Source organism: Danio aesculapii, chromosome 12, assembly GCF_903798145.1.
Source record: "Danio aesculapii chromosome 12, fDanAes4.1, whole genome shotgun sequence".
Classification (NCBI taxonomy): Eukaryota; Metazoa; Chordata; class Actinopteri; order Cypriniformes; family Danionidae; genus Danio; species Danio aesculapii.
The window spans coordinates 12,466,534-12,487,341 of NC_079446.1; the positions used below are offsets into that span (position 1 = coordinate 12,466,534).

Consider the following 20,808-nt stretch of genomic DNA (forward strand, 5'->3'; position numbering starts at 1 on the left):
TCTTTTGACCGCCCCCTGTCGTTTCAAAGAATATCAAAACGGCGAGCGCGACAAGTATAAAACCCTCATCCGTTTCGTGAGGTGCTCACACAGTCGGCGCCAGGCAAAAGTATAAATCCAGCTTGACAAACTAAAAAAAGACAAACAAATTTTGAAAGTCTGAAGAAATGATTACATACATTTAGGTCCCATATTTTAAATAATCTGGGGTTGTGTTCGAAATAACATGCTTCCATAGTACGCTAAAAACAGGATGTAAGCAGAGTATTATGTCCGAATTTATAGAATTTGAAAAACAATATGTGAGAAGTACCCGGATAACCTACGACTTTCAGCGAGATTCTGAAGAGCGCATCCGATGCACACTGCGATATCCCATGATGCCCCGTGTTAGAATTTATGAAGGGAGTAAAGCGATGAAACTGGCTCGTGTAGGTCACGTGATGATGACAAAATGGCGGATGCAGTGTATCCGAGTTCCATTCATACTGCTCACATTCATACTGTATAGAACATACTTTTCTAACAGTCTAGTAGTACATTTAAATTCAATTGCAGTACCTACTGAGTTGTAAGCGATTTCAGACGCAGCATGGGTCACTTTTTTTTGTTATCCACAACCGCCATCTATTTCCAGATGGTGTCATCTATTTCTCCAATTCAATTCTTATAACCAAACGTGGTCATGACTACTTAAAAATAATGCACATCTAAGACTAATTCTGTACATCTTCTTTATTGCAGTGACAATAAAATGGTCAATCGCGCCTTTTCCATCACATAGAATATATCCAAGTAATGTGCAATTCAATTTGACCAAACAGCTCCATTTCTTCAATCGGCTCTTAAGGCATGTACATCATGAATTACTCCATCAATGTTTATTTTCCAGTTTGTGAATTGACTTTTGAACATTAGGTCTGTGCGTGGATGTTATCCCATACCCGGACCACATCAGGGCAGTCGTGGAGAGCTTCCAGCAGGGTGGATGCTGTCTCTAGCTGAGTCTGGGTCAGAACAGACGGGGTGTGAGACACAAACTCTAGACTGGACGAGAGAGTGTGAACTCCCAGACTTTCCAGAGCACTGCGCACAGCCTTCATGGACGTCATGTCACAGATAAACTGAAGAAGACAGAAAGATGCTTATTAAAAACCAAGATCCTTACTTATTAAGAATTCAACAATCTTATTCTATAACCTGTGATAACATCACTGGAGAAATTTCATATAACTTAAACTGATTCCTGATTTGAATCTTAATTTATTCTGAAAATGCAAACAAGATGCAGAACATAATTTTAATCTGCTGAAACTGAACTAAATTAAAGAAACACAAACATATAACAATAACATTTAAGAAAGTTTTTCGTTGAAACATAAAAAAAGGAAAATTGAAAAAATGAATAAATAAATGAATAAGTGAATAAAAAAAAAAAATAATAATAAAAAAAAAAAAATAATAAAATAAATATATATATATATATATATATATATATATATATATATATATATATATATATATATATATATATATATACACACATACACACAACAGTTCTGGCTGGTTCTCAAATCTGATTGGCTGATAGCTGTATTACTCTTCTGTATTACTCCGGCCACGTAGAGTGACAGCAGATCAATAAACTCACTACAGTTTGACAAGTATTGCAGCTGTTGGACAACATAATGTACTTTTGAGGCTATTTTAGGCAAAAATGTAGTTGTTTAGACTGCAACTATGCAGTTTATTTATAAGGATAGTGCCTATTTTAAATATTTATAATTTCTGAAATACAGCGCGTCTGCAGCTATCAGCTCGTCATTAAGCAGAGCAAAGATGGTTGATGTAGTCCATCCACAAGGTGGCAACAGAGACTGCATAATAAGCCCTTACAGGAAAAAAACTGCGTAATTTCTAACTACAGCTGATCAAATAAATAATTATTAAACAGCTAAGTGACATTCTAAGTCAACCTCTCTCTTTTTTATGCTGCAGTGCTGTATTTATATCGTATAACTGTAGTTTATTCAGTGTGAGATGGGACTTGCATATCAGGAATGTATGTATTTTGTGTTGGCCACTCTTTGTATAACCCTGAATTACTTTTTGGTTGTCCATTTGTTTGTTTCTAATGAGTCTTCTGTTTTTGTTACTGCAGACTAGTTCAGTAAAAAGAAAGAAAGAAGAAATGCCCGCATGTGTTTAGTGTTTTTCTTTATCATAAACACAACAGTAATCTGGTAGTGTTTGCTTTGCTTTGGCTTTTTCAGGGTTACTTTTTGTGATCTCCCGATTGCAACAAAGAAATACTGGGAAATCTCTGTAGACTGATGGCATTTCATGCCGTTCAGCCTAATAATCTTAAAATGTCAGCAAAATGACCCGTTTTGTCATCACTTTAGATATTATTCAAATACGAGCTCTAAAGTGACGTTTGTGAAGTAGCATTGGGTTCTGCGGTCAGCTGCAGATGTGAATGAATGGTGGAAGAAAGTAGTTCCTCATACAAAAAAAGTTAGATTTTCTTTTTTTGTATACACGATTATGCTGTCTATAACTATTCTATAAACGCAATATCACACTTGCAACAGTGCGATATGGCTGTATATCATGACTGGTGGGAACCTAAGACACTCGGCCACCTCCCACCAGTGCTGATATACAGCCATATCGCACTGCTACTCGTGTCAAGTAAAATTTAAGACTTTTTAAGACCATTAAGAATGCAATTTTAGACTTATACAGGGTTAAACACTAAGGAAGAATTTACTGTAAAATGTCTAACAGCTGTTGTAAATTGTATCTCTTTGCAATAAAAAACTTAAATATAAACAATAAGGTTTTAATGAGACGTATTGTTAGTCATTGCATGGATATCGGTCCAACTGAGTAGCTTTACTTGGACAAAGCAAAATTAAGACCTGTTAAAAATGATTTATGTATGATAATCTATGTAGAATCTGAATGTAGAATGTACTATGTAGAATCTGAAATTTGTGATAAGCGGTGTGTGCTTTAAATGAAATCAATTCTATATTATGCTTTGTTTTTCATTTTTTATTATCTGTTTTGCATTGATAATTTCAGTTATGGCTATATAATAATTTATAAATCTTAGATATTCATTAAGTCATCTATTCATATTTTTATTTTATTTAGGTTTATCATTTATTTGATTTTTATTTCTTTATTTAATATATATCTCTTGGTACTTGTTCCACTTTTAGTGCTTTTTCTGTTGTTTAGTCTTATAGTGATGGTGTTTCATAAACTGTTCCTCTCCACTGATATGAGATATGAGGGTATGTCTCTAATTCAAGGTCTTGTGGCCTGATGTATAATAACATTTGTTATGTTTGTGCTGTTCAGACGAAGTATGAGAGCACACTGGAACACATGCGGCTAAGATTATCCAATATACCCTGCTCTTTTATTATCATCTTCTCTTCTCTGGCTTCCTTCCACAGTCAACTACTATTTGATATTAGACTGTTAATTCAGTTAAATACTGGTTAACAGGTTTGGGTATTGGAAACTCTGCTGACTTGTTGTCAAGATACCTAGAGAAACTGACATTTCTTGATAAGATGGGGCATTCGGGGCTGGATCTTATTTATCTGTGTGATCTAACACCTACAACACAACTTGCAATGAATTTAAGACGTTTTAAGGTTTAAAATGTCATTTTTGAAATTTTTAAGAATTTTTAAGACCCAGCAGACACCCTATAATAGTTTATTTAAAAGTTTAAGTGCTATTTAAAGACTTAACTAGGTTATTTAGGTTAACTAAGTAAGTCAGTGGACAACAGTGGTTTGGTCATTAGACAATCAAAAAAAAAAAAAATTAAAACTGAAAAAAATTCTTGCTCTGTTAAACTGCACTTGGGAAATATCTAAAAAAAAAAAAAAAAAAAAAAATTCAAATTTTTCATAGGGGTCATTTTTTTTTTATAGAAGTATTCACATCAAGGCTTCTAATATAGGTGTATTTTTCAAGAACATTTTATTTTCTAACCTAAAAAAGACATCAGGGCAACACATTGGGTTTGATTGAATTTAAAAATATGAGACAGGCTAAATAAAAGCAGCCTCTGACACAGAAAAAACGAATCTTGTATGATCTGACTAGAAAGCGTGTTCAGACCTGTAGTATGGCTCTGTCCTCCTCATCCTCCATCTCCTGCACATCTTCAGCTCCGGCTTCGATGGCCAGCTCTAGAGCTTTCTCAGAGGAGATCCCATCTCTGGACGCGGCCACGACACCTTTCCTGTCAAAGTTCCGACGAGCTCCTTCACACAGCGCCCCACTGTGGACAAACAGACAAATCCAGCTGATTATGAGTGCTTATGTACTGTAGACTTTAGCAACACAACTCATCGGTACTAACCCATTTTTCGTCATGATTCGTTTGAGTTCATTAAGGGATCGTAAGTTGTTGTCGGTCAGAACCTCGATGAGTATTGTGCATCCGCCTGGTCCTGTGGCCTCGTAAAGATACTGCACTCCAGGCTTTGACTTCTGTACAGGGAAAAAAAGTGTCATTAAGCTTCAAACATCTCGAGTAGAACATCCTGGAGCATTTCCAGGGTCCCTTTATATGCCAATGACAATATTCAAAGTAAGTCAAGTAAATTTGTGTATTATGTCATTAAAAGTCAGATGATGGTGTGATGAATAGACAGCCATATCAGTCATTATTCACTGATCTCTTTACCACTCAATTTTATGAATTGCATTTAAGATTCTTTATTCGATTCATTGAGTTAATATGATGGATAATTTTGAGAAAGATACAATACTGACAACATTTTTTTACATACATACAGTATATATATATATATGTATGTATATGTATATATATATATATGTATGTATATGTATATATATATATATGTATGTATATGTATATATATATATATATATATATATATATATATATATATATATATATATATATATATATATATATATATATATATATATATATATATATATATATATATATACAGTGCTCAGCAGAGATGAGTACACCCCATTTTGAAAATGAATATTTTTATCTATTTCTCAGTGATGTAATGTATTTTGGTGCATTTGAATAAAACTGATTTAATAAACAGATATATTTATTGAAATAATATTTTAGTTATCGAACATCTTCAGAAATAGAAATATAATACATTTAAATTCATGCGAAATATTGCAAAGAAATTTACAAACTACAAAATTTCATATATTTTTTGTTTCTCTTGATTTTTTGTTTTTTTTTTTAATTAAAAAAATATTTTTCTCCAACATAAATTTGAAATACTATTTTTGGACAGTTATCGTATTTTGTTGAATTAACTCCAGATTGGGCTCCAGTACAGACTAATCTAATGTATATGCACAAATATAATAATGTAAAGCTTTCTATAGAAAGTATTTAATATAATGGGATATTTGTGAGGGGTGTACTTACTTTTACAGTCTTATTTCTTTTAGTTTGGCTCAAATAAAAGCAGTTTTTACATAAAAAAAATAATTCTTAAGGCAAATATTATTAGTCCCTATAGAACTTTTATTTTTGATTGGCTTCAGAACCAACCCCTTTAATCCAATAACTTACCCAATTAATCTAACTGGCCTAGTCAACCTAATTAGCCTATGTATGCCTTTAAACTGTACTTAAACAGAATACTAGTATCTTACAAAAAAAAAACCAGGAAAATATTATGTACTGTCACGATGTCTAAGACAAAAGAAATTAGTTATTAAACATTAATTATTAAAACTATTATGTTAATAAAATATGTACACAAAAATATATGTATACATATATGCATGTATGTAAAAAAACTAGATGAGTCTGGATGCAGACTGGGTGCAGTTGCAAGCTGAGATTTCATACAATGCTTTTTATGCATACACCTAACCCTACCCCTTACAGTGACGTCACTAGGTCTATTGAGTGCATGAGTGTGACATTGCATGTCTGAGATTGTGTCTCAGTGTGCATGTGCAAGTCTGCATCCAGATACTATTGTACAAACCCAATTAGAAAAAGTTGGGAGAGTATGGAAAACACAAATAAAAAAATATTTGTTTTATTTCCTTGCAGACAATATAAACACAAATTATTTCATGTTTTGTCTGGTCAACTTTATTTCATATGTAAAGGAAGAGGATACAGGTACATGACTGGCCTGCCTGAAGTCCTGACCCATCTCAACATTTCAGAGGGGTAAATGCTTTACTGTTTCTACTTTTTTGAAATGTGTTGAAGAAACGAAATTGGAATTTATTTGTAAAAAAAAAAAGAGAAACACAATGTTTGTTGTATTGTCTGCAATTAAATACAAGTCAAAGTAAATTTAGAAATCACTTCTTTTCATTTGCGTTTTCCATACTGTCCCAACATTTTCTGATTTGGGGTTGTGAACAAACAGGAAAAACTTAAGCTAAGAAAAAAGAGACAGATTCTTATATTTAGTGTGAACTTTTTCTTTAAATCCTGTTAAATACTTAATGTTATTTATCTATGCAAGTAGTGGATAGATATTTAAAACAGTCTTACGGCTCCTTTTAGAGCTCCTTCAATGGTGGTTTTGGGCAGATTCTTGTTCCGGCACTGCTCCAGAATTTGTGCCAGTCCAACATTTAATTCTGGATTGGGACCTCCCTCTGAAACATAAACATCAGGTCATCTCACATAGAGTCACTGCAAAACCCCCATCCCAGTGGTATCATGGTACTTTGAAGAATACCATAGTATTACTATGGTACATGTGTAGTTGACAGTCTAATATGTAGTAAAAATGTTTTTTTTTTTTTTGGTAAAACAATTTTTGAGATTTTCTTTTAAATTTATGTAGTTTGAGGTCTAAAACTACAAGCGGTCATTGTTAATTTTGTCAATTCTTTCACTGTATTTTTTATTGAATTGTAGCTTAAATATGTCCTATGGGGTGAGTGACATAGCAAAAATTAAGAAAAGCAACTCTTAATAACACACAAATAGCATGAGAGTGATTAATTTTCAAATTGTGCTATTTATTTTATATGAAATTATGAATAATCTTTTTCTCCATGACTTGTCAGACATTTTCAATAAACAGGTGTGTCACACTAAATAACAACAAAACTTAACAATAGTGGTTAAATGTGAGAACAATTAAACCGATGCAGGTCATGATCTTGAACGCGTTCCTTTAACTAATTCAAAATAACTTTAAGTGGAATTGCCCATCTAAACTTTACATATAGTGTCACAATTTTCAGTGACAAAATGTATGAAGCTCCTATATTATTAGAAATATATGAACTAAAGAATTATTGTGGTTTCTTAATGTTTTACTAAAATTAGGCCTGGGGTACTTATGAATGATTTTACAATATTAAATTATGCCTGAGACAGTAGTCAGACTCTAGATTTGACAAAAAATGTCATAACAGGTTGTTTTATAACAAGAGGCCCATGGAAGACAAATTGTTTACCCATTTACTGTTTTTAAATGATGACAATACTAATTCTACTCATTTTTTGTCACGTGTGATAATGCAACTACGTGACGTCAACAACTTGCATTATTATTAGCCGGTGATGGATTTTTATTGAGGTAAAGTTGGTTTTATTTTCATACATTCGTTCTGTAAAAACTTGTGACAGGCTCCCTATATTGTTTACAACAATACTTTGAATATTAGGTGAACAATGTTGTACTGTGATAGTCATTTGCTACTAATATGATCCCTATTTAGAATTGACAAAGAATAAATTTCTGAAATTATATTATTAAGGAGAAAGTCCAGATTTGTGAATAGAAAACCAACTTGACCTTTGATTTTCACTCATGCATTCACCTCTGACTGCAATCCTAATCAGCATGGTGTACTTGGCAATCACCCGGGCTCGAGCAGCATCTTTGGGTATTTTAATGTCCTTCACTTTGGACCATTTGTTGTGTCCTGCCCAGCTCACAGGACTCGAGTGCAGAGCTCTGCATGGGTGAAGGACTGGAAAACGAAACACCGCAGACGCTCGCCCGGACAGCCTTAAATACCTCAGCATGATGTCTACTAACATTCTTCTTCTTTCACATATGAGCTGTGTTTGAGTCCAAAGCAAACGACTTTGGTCAGAGTTTAAATATCATGCTGCCTTTGCCTTAACATCGTAAGCTTCTAGCGTCTCGCACGCGTTAACAGGAGAGTTTCAGGTACCGTTTTGCGGTCATTATAAAGATATCCATTCATATAATGCGTTTCGTTACTAAAGATAATAAACTTAACGTGTATGTTAAATTCTGGCACAGTTATTTTAAAAGTCAAAGTGACATTTTAACGCACGAGCTCAAGAGACAGCAACACTATTAACGTCATCACCGGTTAAACTAATTTCAAAATAAAAGTCCTCAAGGTAGATCGTTGTGAGGTGGCCCTTCTGTAGAGGAGGGGGAGACTGCAGACTTGGATCCAGGCAGATCTACGGCCTAAGCAGTTTTACGGTCCATTTTTACACCCCTGTTGTCCCTGATGCGTCCAGTAGGGGGAGGCAGTACAGTATTATTATAAGCCTCCAGAACCTTATCATCACCCCAAACCAAACGCGACACGATGAAGAGGTATGCTAAATACGTGTTTAAAACATTAGCAAACATGAAACTTAAACATTTTTAATCAGATTATGGTCGATTTGAGTGTATGTCAATTCGTAAAAAAATGGTATAATAGGCTATAATAGCAATGTGTTAGTTTGACTCAATTTTAACTAACTGTGCAAGCTAGCTACATGTTCTACATCTCACTTTCTTATGTAGGCTAATTTTCTTTTACTTTTTTGTCTGTCTTTAGTCAGCATAATACCTTTCTTAAAATTATTGTATATTTAATAATTTATTTAAAGATATACAGTTGAAGTCAGAATTATTAGCCCCCCCGTTTATTTTTTCCCCAGTTTCTGTTCCACGGAGAGAAGATTTTCTCAACACATTTCTAAACATAATAGTTTTAATAACTCATTTCTAAAAGCTGATTTATTTTATCTATGCTATGATGACAGTAAATAATATTTGACTATATATTTTTTCAAGACACTTCTATACAGCTTAAAGTGACATTTAAAGACTTAACTAGGTTAATTAGGTTAACTAGGCAGGTTAGGGTAATTAGGCTAGTCATTTTATAGCGATGGTTTGTTCTGTAGATTATTTAAAAAAATAGAGCTTAAAGGGGCTAATAATTTTGACCTTAAAAGGATTTTTTTTTTTTATTTAAAACAAATTTTATTCTAGCTGAAATAAAACAAATAAGACTTTCTCCAGTAGAAAAAAATATTATCAGACATACTTTGAAAATTCCCTTGCTCTGTTAAACATCATTTGAGAAATATGAAAAAAAAAAAAAAAAATTCAAAGGGGGGCTAAGAATTCTGACATCAACTATATATTTTCTCATAGATTAGACAATTCACTAGCGTGGTCTGGGTTGTCAGCCAAATCTACACTACAACTACACTACATTATTCCTCCAAATTTGACTTTCTTAAATTTATATTGAAATAAATCTAAACAAATCTCAAAAGATCTGAAAATTGAATTGATTTTATTTAAAATTTTAAAATTGCATTGCATTAAATTACATTTAATATAATGCAATCCTGTTGTAGTTTAAACAATTAAACTATCATATATCTATAAATGCATAGACAAACTGACTATTATAAATGGTCTACTAATTTTGTTCATATAGCTATACAGTACATTTTATATATTAGCATGAAAGGTTTCATTGCACATGCATTCATATTGTTTATCACTTATTGTTCGAGCCTTGGCTGGGTCAGTTGGCGTTTCTGTGTGGAGTTTGCATATTCTCCCTGCATTCCAGTGGGTTTCCTCCGGGTGCTCCGGTTTCCCCCACAGTCCAAAGACATACCGAATAGGCAAGGCAAGGCAAGGCAAGGCAAGGCAAGTTTATTTATATAGCACATTTCATACACAGTGGCAATTCAAAGTGCTTTACATAAACAGGAATAAAAGAAACAATTATAAGAGAAATAAAAACAAACATAAAAATGGTAAGAATAAAAATAAAATAAAATAAAAGCTGATAAAATGTGTTATAAAAGAATTAAAAAGAAGAGAAAAACATAGTAGTTCGATCTGTCGGACGTAGCACAGTGCTCATTCAGTAAAGGCACAGCTAAACAGATGTGTTTTCAGTCTTGATTTGAATGTGCCTAATGTTGGAGCACATCTGATCATTTCTGGAAGCTGATTCCAGCAACGAGGGGCGTAGTAGCTGAAAGCCGATTCACCCTGCTTTGACTGAACTCTTGGGATTTCTAATCTATTTGATCCTAAAGATCAGAGTGATCTGTTAGGTTTGTATTCAGTGAGCATATCTGTAATGTATTGAGGTCCTAGGCCATTTAGTGATTTATAGACCAGTAATAATACTTTAAAATCTATTCTAAATGTGACTGGGAGCCAGTGTAAAGACCTGAGGACAGGTGTGATGTGCTCTGATTTCCTGGTTCTGGTCAGAATTCTGGCCGCAGCGTTCTGGATGAGCTGCAACTGTCTGACTGTCTTTTTGGGAAGGCCAGTGAGGAGGCCATTACAGTAATCCACCCTGCTGCTGATAAAAGCATGAACAAGTTTCTCTAAGTCTTCACTGGAAACAAAGCATCTAATTCTTGCAATGTTTTTGAGATGATAGTATGCTGATTTACTAACTGCTTTGATATGACTATTGAAACTCAGATCTGACTCCAGAGTCACACCAAGATTCTTAACCTTATGTTTTGTTGTTTGACCCTTAGAGCCAAGGTACGCATTCACCTTGAGAACCTCATCTCTGTTCCCAAACGCAATCACTTCAGTTTTCTCTTTGTTTAACTGAAGAAAGTTTTGGCACATCCAATTGTTAATTTCATCAATGCATTGGCAGAGGGTGTCAATGGGGCTGTAGTCATTAGGCAGTAAGGCTAGGTAGATCTGAGTGTCATCAGCATAGCTGTGGTAGGAGATTTGGTTCTTTCTCATTATTTGGCTCAGAGGGAGCATATAAAGGTTGAACAGGAGTGGTGCCAGAATCGAGCCTTGTTTGGACTCCACATGTCATGGGTGTCCACCCTGACCTATGGTCACCTATACTGACATAGTAACCTCTTCCTTCAAGGTAAGATCTGAACCATTTGAGGACCGTCCCAGACAGCCCAACCCAGTTTTCCAGCCTATCCAGAAGTATGCTGTGATCGACAGTGTCAAATGCAGCACTGAGATCGAGCAGTACCAGCACTGTTAGTTTGCCTGAATCTGTATTTAGGCGGATGTCATTGATTATAGGTGAATTGGGTAGGCTAAATTGACCGTAGTGTATTAGTGTGTATGTCTGTTTCCCAGAGATGGGCTGCAGCTGGAAGGGCATCCGCTGCGTGAAAACATATGCTGGATAAGTTGGCGGTTCAGTCCGCTGTGGCGACCCCAGATTAATAAAGGGACTAAGCCGAAAAGAAAATGAATGAATGTTTCAGATTTTTTATTGTAACAATTTGTTACAAAGAAAGTAATTAAATATGTTAAATATGGGGAAGTCAGGATCACAATTTGTAGCTGCAAATAACAAAAAATAAATAAGAATGACTTGGTCCTTTTGTCACACCCTAAACTGTCAATGTATTCTGGGAGATACAACTCCTAATATTTTAAAATCGTAAAATCAAATATATAAAAATATATTTTGATATGTTTTGCATAGGTCCAGATAATATATAAAATGGCATGAAATTTATTTTTTTGCTTATTTTCCATTCCTTTCTGTTTCTGAGGATTAAGAATTTTTGGATATTTAGATTAGAAGCAAGTCAGAAACTCTTAAGTGAGGAAAGGATTTTTGCTTATTTATACATAACTTTATTTATTTATTTTTCAGTAAGCGTGAAGAATTTGATGCAAGGATTCAGCTTCATTTAAAGAAAACTGGCAATCTCTAGTGATATTGTTGTCAATAAATAAATGTGAAAAAATCTAATGTTGTCTGGGTTTTTGTTTGTCAGGTAGCTAAATGGTCCTTGAAATTTTAGAAAGTAATGAATTGTTTGTCTAAAGGTTCTGCAGCTGTCTGGTACTCAATACCACTGCATTCATATATCATATATTCATATATCAATAATCCGTATTACACTGTATTGTTTGGTTATAATTTTGTTATTTTCAGAATGTAACTTTATATATAAACAATACAACAAAATGCATATCTCTATATGAAAACGTGTAACTAGGCTACAATTAACCATTACACTATCCAACTATTTGTGTGTTTATTTTTTCTAATTAAATTAATCTAAATTAATTTGCACTTGGGCTTTTGTATATCTGAAATTATTTGGTGAGTGTATCAGTTATATTTTATAGTGAGTATATAACCCACTTTCTGATACATCAACTTAGCGTTTATATTTAGCGTAATCTAATTAAAAATATATATTTATAAACAGGACATTTAATAATCTGGGAGCGTTGACTTCAAATGTATTATTTGGCCATGTATCTTTCATCCCCCCTACTGGACGCATTAGGAATAACAGGGGCGTAAAATTGTGGGTCGTAAAACTGCCTGGATCCAAGTCTGCAGATGCCCCATATAGCTTCCGTAGACATTAATTCATTTTCTTTTCGCCTAAGTCGCTTTATTAATCAGGGGTCGCCACAGCGGAATGAACCAACTTATCCAGCATATGTTTTATGCAGCAAATGCCTTTCCAGCCGTAACCCAGTACTGGGAATACCCATACACGCTAACATTCACATACATAAGATATGGCCAATTTAGTTTATTCAATTTACCTATAGCGCATGTCTTTGCACTGTGGGGAACCAGCGACCTTCTTGATGTGAGGTGACAGTGCTACCCACTGAGTCACCACACCGCCCCTCTCGTAGACAGTAAAATAAAATACAATAAAAGAAATGCATGTGAGCATAACTCAAAATACTTTCATATCTCTGAAAGGAAATTGGGGAAATTAAATTTTATGTTGCAATAATTTTGTATTGTATATTGAATTTAATTGTATATTGTATAACTAAAGCTAAGATTACCCCTTGAGTAAATCTTTTTTAATCTTAAGGGTTATTATGATAAACTAAACTTAAACAGAAAGTATAAAAAAAAACATCTGTCAACACACATTTTACTTTATTTATGTGTTTAGACAAACTTGATAGGCTATATAACACTAAAAGTGAAACAGATCATAAAACTAAATGGCTTGATATTAAATGAATGAAAGTAGTCAGTGGTCAGAGGCCAGTGGCTGGCCCCTAGGGTAGCCCGCTGGGGTCAGAGATCCTAGATCTGGAGTGCAAGGGGGAGTCAAGAGACCAAACCGCAAGCCCAGGGAGAGTGGCTGGCCCCTGGGGCAGCTCGCAGGGCAAGAGAGCCTAGAGGTGGAGGGCAAGGGGGACTCAAGAGCCTGGATTGCAATCCCAGGGAGAGTCTCTGGCCCCAGGGACAGCTTGCAGGGTTCAGAGGCCCTGTAGGTGGAAGACAAGGGACCCTCAAGAGCCTAGACTGCAAGCCTAGGGAGAGTGGCTGGCCCCTGGGATAGCCCGCCGGGCAAGAGAGCCTAGAGGTGGAGGGCAAGTCGGACTCCAGAGCCTGGACTGCAATCCCAGGGAGAGTCTCTGGCCCGAGGGACAGCTTGCAGGGGTCAGAGGCTTTGTAGGTGGAAGACAAGGGACCCTCAAGAGCCCAGACTGCAAGCTCAGGGAGAGTGGCTGGCCCATGGGCCCGCAGGGTCAGAAACCCTGGAGCTGGAGTGCAAGGGGCCCTCTAGAGCCCAAGCAGCAAACCTAGGGAGAGCTGCTGGCCCCAGGCACAGCTTGCTGGGGTGAGAGGGCCTGCAGGTGAAAGGCAAAAGGCCCTCTGGAGCCCAAACTGCAAGCCCAGGGAGAGTAGCTGGCCCCTGAGGCAACTCGTTGGGCCAGAGAGCCTTGAGGTGGATGGCAAAGGGCACTCAAGGGCCCAGACTGCAAGCCTAGGGAGAGTGGCTGTCCCCATGGACAGTTCGTTGGGCTAGAAAGCCTTGAGGTGGAGGGCAAAGGGCACTCAAGGGCCCGGACTGCATTCCCAGGGAGAGTCTCTACCCCCAAGTACAGCTTGCTGTGGTCAAAGCCCCTGTAGGTGGAAGGCAAGGGGTCCTCAAGAGCCCAGATGGCAAGCCCAGGGAGAGTGGCTGGCCACTGGGGTAGTCTGCTGGGGTCAGAGACCCTGGAGCTGGAGGGCAAGAGCCCTCAAGAGCTCAAACTGCAATCCCAGGGAGAGTGGCTGGCCCCTGGGGCAACCCCCTGAGCCAGAGAGCCTTATGATGGAAGGCAAGGGGTCCTCAAGAGCCCAGATGGCAAGCCCAGGGAGAGTGGCTGGCCCCTGGGGTAGTCTGCTGGGGTCAGAGACCCTGGATCTAGAGGGCAAGGGGGCCTCAAGAGCCCAAACCGCAGGCCTAGGGAGAGTGGCTGGCTCCTGGGGCAGCACGCAGTGCAAGAGAGCTTAGAGGTGGAGGGCAAGGGGGACTCAAGAGCCTGTACTGCAATCCCAGGGTGAGTCTCTGGCCTCAGGGACAGCTCTCAGGGGTCATATGCCCTCTAGGTGGAAGGCAAGGGGCACGCGTGAGCGATATAGCAAAGTGAAAGCGCGTCTGTGAGGAAGAATCTAGCAGAAAATTTGGGGGAGCTGTATGTCTAAAATACACAAATACCTTGGACCAGCGTGGACAGAAAAATGTGTCCGTATGCCTGAGATTTTCACCATTGCAATGGCTCACCTGTCAGCTGTCTACCTTTATGATCTGCTATTACAGGAAGCGCCACCAGGTGGTGGCTGGGTGGACTGTAGCTAAAGGGGTAAACTGCTGCAGTCAGTGTGAAAGACTAATTAATTAATTCAGATCTTTTGTAAATTTAGATAAATATCGATACTTGGCGCCAGAATATGTATTGCAGCCATAAATAACATGATAAATTGGCATATATTTTGTCCCACCCCTAATCCACAACCCAACAAATTAAAACTAAAACGAGAGTCACTCAGTCATTTCATGCACTCTTGGGGGCCCCCTGGTGGCCACGGGGCCCTAAGCAGCCGCTTAGTTTGCTTATGCCGTGGGCTGATTTCCGGGAGATTATCATTCATTTGCGGGCATCCGGGAGTCTCTACGCATTTGCGGGAAACTCCCGGAACTTCCGGCAGACTTGGGATGCCTGAAAGTGTAGCAGTATTGAGATGTGTGAAATTAAATTGAAACTGAATAATAGGCTATGCAAAAGTTTGGCCATTTTAAATATACTGTGGACAGATGCCTACAGGATAGTCATGCTTACGTGAGATCCATGTGAAAATAAATACAGCACAGACTTGAGCTTTCCATGCCAGAATATTTAATATTTATCCATTTACAGGTCAAGTACAGTAGATATAGCACAGCACATGCTTGGATAATCTCTTGCATTAGAGAAACCCGATACACAACTCAAAGTTAAGCTTCGGACAGAGTGAAATGATTCACATAACAATATAAAACGGTTCACTGATCAACAAAAGGTGTCTTCTAGATTATTTCCCTCTAAGATAACTTAACCTTATTCACCTTATTCTTCACGTACGAGCGGGCGCAGCTATTTGAATCTTTCTGGCTTGAGACTTACGATGTCATTCACTTCCATTCATTTTTAGACGTTAAAACAGCCCATTATGCTACTTTGTTGCAAATTTATATTTTCTTATTATAGTATTCTACTTGGTCTGTAAAGTCATGCAAACACTTGTTTGTAGAGCAAGTAGTTTGAAAAATTTTCTGATGTTAATTATTCCAAGTCATTTCTCCCATAGGCGACTAAATCGGAAGTTCTAAAACAATCGCAAAAACAAGTTCACCTCCGCATTGAAGAATAAGGTCAATAGAAGGCACTTGCTGCAGATAGATTTGCAGTGTTCTAAACTAAAACTACGAGACTTTATGAAACAAAAGGAAAAGAATGGATTTCCCTAAAAGACTACTACATATCATAGCCTTAACTGCAATACAATTTGATAAAATAGAAGAATGAAAAAATACATTAAAATAAAGAGAAACCATAAACTGTCAATTTCAGAATGCAGAGAAGGCTCCAGTGGCCTTACATTAGGGGATAGCTGGCCGATGTTGCAATGCCACAGTGATTGTTTTTGTCTTTAGCCATGTAGATGTAGCCTTTGTCACCCCATTTGTCAGTCCAGCTAAAAAAAGGGTGGTAGAGACATAATTAATAAAATATGAAAACATCAAGCTTGTGCCGGCAAAAGATTTTTGGTAGCATACCTGTTCTTCACAATCCAGTATCTTCTACCAGCAACATCAGCACCCTCATAACCATAGCCAACCACCAAGACTCCATGATCAAGTTGACTACTGCTGCATGCCTTCTCATAATAGATGCCTAAAGTTTAGAATATTAAAAAGTTAAGGCAGAGTAAGTTCAGGCAGAATAAATTAAGACATGTTTGTAATAGTTGCATAAACAACCATTTTAGCAAAAATCCAATTAAAACTAGAGTTGAGGGATATCAGAAACCTACCAGACTGATAGAACTGTATGGATTGATGTCCTGCATCAATAGCAACAGATACAGGACCCACAGCAGCAACAGCATTCATCAGAGCAAGCTCGTTACCACTGGGGATGTCCACGAATCCAGTGTCTTTAGCGACATTAAAACGGGGGTCATACCGGCATGGCAGATCATCCTGCAAAGTTAAAATAAGAAAATGGTACACTGAAGTTTCAAAATACTTTTGATTTTCAGTCAAAAGAGATGAAAAAAAAAAAAAAACATGATTTCAATTAGCCACAATCTGCAAATACATTAGTTCTGATGGTTTCAAGAGAACATGTATGTATGTATGTATGTATGTATGACCATATATATATATATATATATGTTCACTTGTGTATAGTACCACAAACATTCTCTGTTCACTTTACACTTAAAAATATAGGTAACTAGTGGCATTTAAGCAAAGGAAATGAACGCACAAATTAAATATGCATATCTACCACACAAGAAAAAAGTAGACCTATGCATTAAATAAATAACATTTTAAATGTCACATTTGTAAGTTACACACATATGCTATAGCCAAATTCTACATTTACAAAGAACAATTTGTTTGGTAAAAACAAATTATATTAATAAACCCTAAGGGTAAACACCCACCATAGATGTACAAGACAGAAGAACACATAAATGATTCTTACCCTTGCAAGATAAGGGTACGACTGCTCAGAATCCAGCCCATTGTTCTCTTTAACATACAGGAAGGCCTGGTCCATGAGGCCTCCATTACAGCCTTGGTTGCCCTGTGGTCTGGAACAGTCCACCAAGTTTTGCTCACTCAGAGAAACCAGCTTTCCAGTTTTACGGAAGAGCTGACCCTCCAAGGCACCCGTTGAACTAAAAGACCAGCAAGATCCACATTGTTTCTAAAACCACATGAGAGAAGAGTCACTAAACAGTAAAGCTACAGATACATATACTGAAATACTAAAAGGCATTTATATTGTAGCACAAACTGGGTTTACCTGTTCAACTGTAATTGGATCAGTTGTAATAGACGCAACCAGGTCCTAATTTAGAATAAAATATTTGCAGTTTTCAGTTACTTTAAACTCACCTGGTCTTTGACAGGAGTAACATAGCCCCTCTGTCTCCAGTCAATCTGTTGAGGGGCTGCAAAAAAGCTGGGTTCCATGAACAATGCACCCTTTGACTTCCGGTCTGGGTCATGCTTATAACCATTCATTGCCTGTCTGAACTCCTCATTTGTCTAAAAGAGAATGTCGTGAAATGTTTTAATAAAACAGCTTTACAAATACTACTATACAAGTTATCATTAGCAACTTAAATTGAGAATTAAAATAATTTTGCATTAGATTCAGTAAAATACATTGGGCTTAAATCTCCAATCTATGATGTTGATCATAAATTAAACATTAAAAAAACAATAAAATTCTGATCTGGTTTTACACTGATAAATCATCCTAGCATTTTGATTGTTTGTAAATCTGTTTGATAATTTGTAGTGTACAAAAAATATATATAGAGAGAGAAATAAATGACTTGACTGTAATACTAAACTGCTCACCATGTCACCAAACTGATTCATTCCCAGTTTAAATGTGTGGTTTCCCATGGAGTACTCAAAGTTGTGTAGCTCAATTTTTCTCAAGTTCTCCTCCCAAATCATTCTCCTCCCAACCTCTACGTCCTGGAAAACAAAACAGATGTGTCAGCCATTGCAAAGCACAAGTTCATGTTTAACACATGCATGGCTTTAATTCATTCATGTAAAGTTGATATATGGCTAGAAACTATAGTCTTCCCACCTCATGATAGATTCTTCCATGCTGGCTCTTCCAGGAGTCCCAGTGGTCATCTAACTGCATGTCTACAGTTGGAGCAGCAAAGACTGCACTTATGCACAGTGTGACGAGCAAAGCAAACATCATTATACTGCCGGGAAGACTGTGACAGAGAAAAACAAGATTTAGTTTAAAGCAATGTAAAGAGAAGATTATAAACAATTACAGGGAGAAAAAAACTTAAGTTTTTAACAAAACAGAACAAGCCACATCAATATCTGTGCACTATAAATGAAACTAAATGTCACCTAAATATCATGCAAGCAATTTTAAGAGAGAGAGAGAAAAGATTTACACTTACCTTTCACAAGCAAACCAAATTATTGACTGTGATAGCTTACAACTGAGCGTGTTTTAAAGCCTGTCCGAACATAGAGGCGGTCTCTCATTGGCTCACAGTGATGATGAGACAAGTATTTACAGCCAATCAGGTCCAGCAAAAACTTTTTCGTCTCATGTGATCTAGCATCACAAGAAAGAGAATTCATCAATTGACTATGGTGATTCTTTATATTACTAGTCTACTGTAGCAAGATTACAGTTCTCAGAAATATTTTGTTATTTCAGTTTAGAAAATGAACATTTACAATACACCAGTGGAAAGCTTAATAAAATATGCTACACTTGATTGGGGGATGTAGAGAGTTTTTTTTTGTTTGTTTGTTTTTTAGGTTTGTAACGTCTTGTTTGTGCTTGTCACATAAGGGTGTGCTTGACAACATGCTTAGACAAAATAATCCAAGAGAAAACACAGAGGCCATTTAGAAAACTAAGCATTTTTAAATAGCATCAGTGGCTCCTGTTTCGTACTCACTAAATGCTAATTTCTTTAATTCTAATTACTAATTATTATTAATAATTTAGACTGACTAAAATTAATAGACACAATACTTCCACTACTAATGTGTCCTTTATATATCCTTTTCTGGCTGCAGGGGAGAAATTATCTTTGCACATTTAAGAATATGTGTGTTTGCCTACAGTGATAATTGTTTAATTGCCATTTTATATTTTATTCATCTTACTTTATACCTCGTTATACCTTCTGGCTAATAAAATGAGTGTTAAAAGCCAGAGTATAGTTTATGTTAAGTTGCAGTACTAAATTCATAGATATTTCAGTTCTTATTTCAATTCCTATTTCTATATTCCAGGGTGTCCGTGGGGCCTTAAAAAGTATTAAAAATTGATAAATCAATTATGAGAAAATTAAGGCCCTTAAAAGGTATTAAAAAGTCTTAATCCCATTTTTACGACATCTTTAATTTTGTTCAATTGTTGTCCAAAGTGATTGACTCTAAAAAAAGCATAAATATATTTATTTTCCTCGTTTCCTCGTTTGCATACTCCTGGTTGAAGAAAGACGAATTTAAACAGTGGCTGAAACCTGTCGCTAAAAACAACCACGTAATATTTTCTTTCAAGGTTTGTTTCTTCCGAGCTTATCTAAGTTCTGTTGCATGGTTGTGCTCTCCCACTCTGACAGTCAGGTCTTTTCTATCAGTCTGTACAGTCAGTGTCTTTGTTTAATGTCTCTAATGCTGCATCCCAATTCGCATAACATCAGTCCTACATAGTATTTGACAATACAATTAGTATGTCTCAAATCGTAGTATGTTGAAAAGAGTATGCCAAAGGTTCCCGGATGGTTTACTATTTCCGGGGAAAATTTTAGGTGTAGAAGCGTCCATACTCTGATGATATTGCCCACCATACACGTGAATTCAATTAGAACTACAAACGCAGGTGAAAAGTGTAGAGAAACTACAAACATGATGGACATGCAAGGCCAACCACCAAGTAGAGAGGATTTGGTAAAGATGTTTTTATGACTGTTAATTAATGCATAATTATTAATGTTAATTAATATATAATTATAAAGACCTGAGGAGATTTCTCTGCATGAAGACTTGTGAAGGGGAGATTAACCTGCTGCTGCTTCTTCAATAAGGTAGGAAATTAAATATGAAAGAAATGTGGATGTCCCAAAGCTTGCATACTCTTCTGTTACACACTCAAAAGTATAAATGTTTCCTTTACAAAAAAGTACATACTTTTAGGGCGTAGTATAAGTATGCGAATTAGGACGAAGCATTGGTTTGTTTTGTGTCTGAGCACATGGCTTTGCTCCCCTTATCCTGCCTTCTTGTTTCTTGTTACCACACCTCTTGTTAATTTAGATTGTCTTATCCTCATTTACTTGACTGTTCACACATGTGCCTTGTTTGCTAACATCTAATCTTGGTTGGTTTGTTTTGGATGTGATTAGTCTAATGCTTCCTTGTTAGAGATTGCTGTATTTAGTCTTGTCCTTGTCTTTACCTTATTTTAGTGTTTGTAGTAATTTCTTTTATATGCAGGTGCT

General features: G+C 36.4%; 2 protein-coding genes across 2 annotated transcripts; both read right to left on the reverse strand.

The window, feature by feature from the left end:
- Nucleotides 1-720: 720 nt before the first annotated feature.
- LOC130238413 (translational activator of cytochrome c oxidase 1) lies at nucleotides 721-8,370 on the reverse strand. Its single transcript, XM_056469415.1, has 5 exons — nucleotides 7,846-8,370; nucleotides 6,560-6,666; nucleotides 4,394-4,524; nucleotides 4,150-4,312; nucleotides 721-1,124 (listed from the first exon to the last, which is right to left on the reverse strand). The coding sequence occupies exons 1-5, from the start codon at nucleotides 8,066-8,068 to the stop codon at nucleotides 915-917; spliced, it is 834 nt and encodes a 277-aa protein (XP_056325390.1). The 5' UTR covers nucleotides 8,069-8,370; the 3' UTR covers nucleotides 721-914.
- A 7,790-nt stretch (nucleotides 8,371-16,160) lies between these two features.
- LOC130238347 (procathepsin L-like) lies at nucleotides 16,161-18,530 on the reverse strand. Its single transcript, XM_056469340.1, has 7 exons — nucleotides 18,408-18,530; nucleotides 18,167-18,289; nucleotides 17,696-17,848; nucleotides 17,280-17,504; nucleotides 16,600-16,768; nucleotides 16,343-16,460; nucleotides 16,161-16,260 (listed from the first exon to the last, which is right to left on the reverse strand). The coding sequence occupies exons 1-7, from the start codon at nucleotides 18,528-18,530 to the stop codon at nucleotides 16,161-16,163; spliced, it is 1,011 nt and encodes a 336-aa protein (XP_056325315.1).
- Between the last annotated feature and the right edge of the window lie 2,278 nt (nucleotides 18,531-20,808).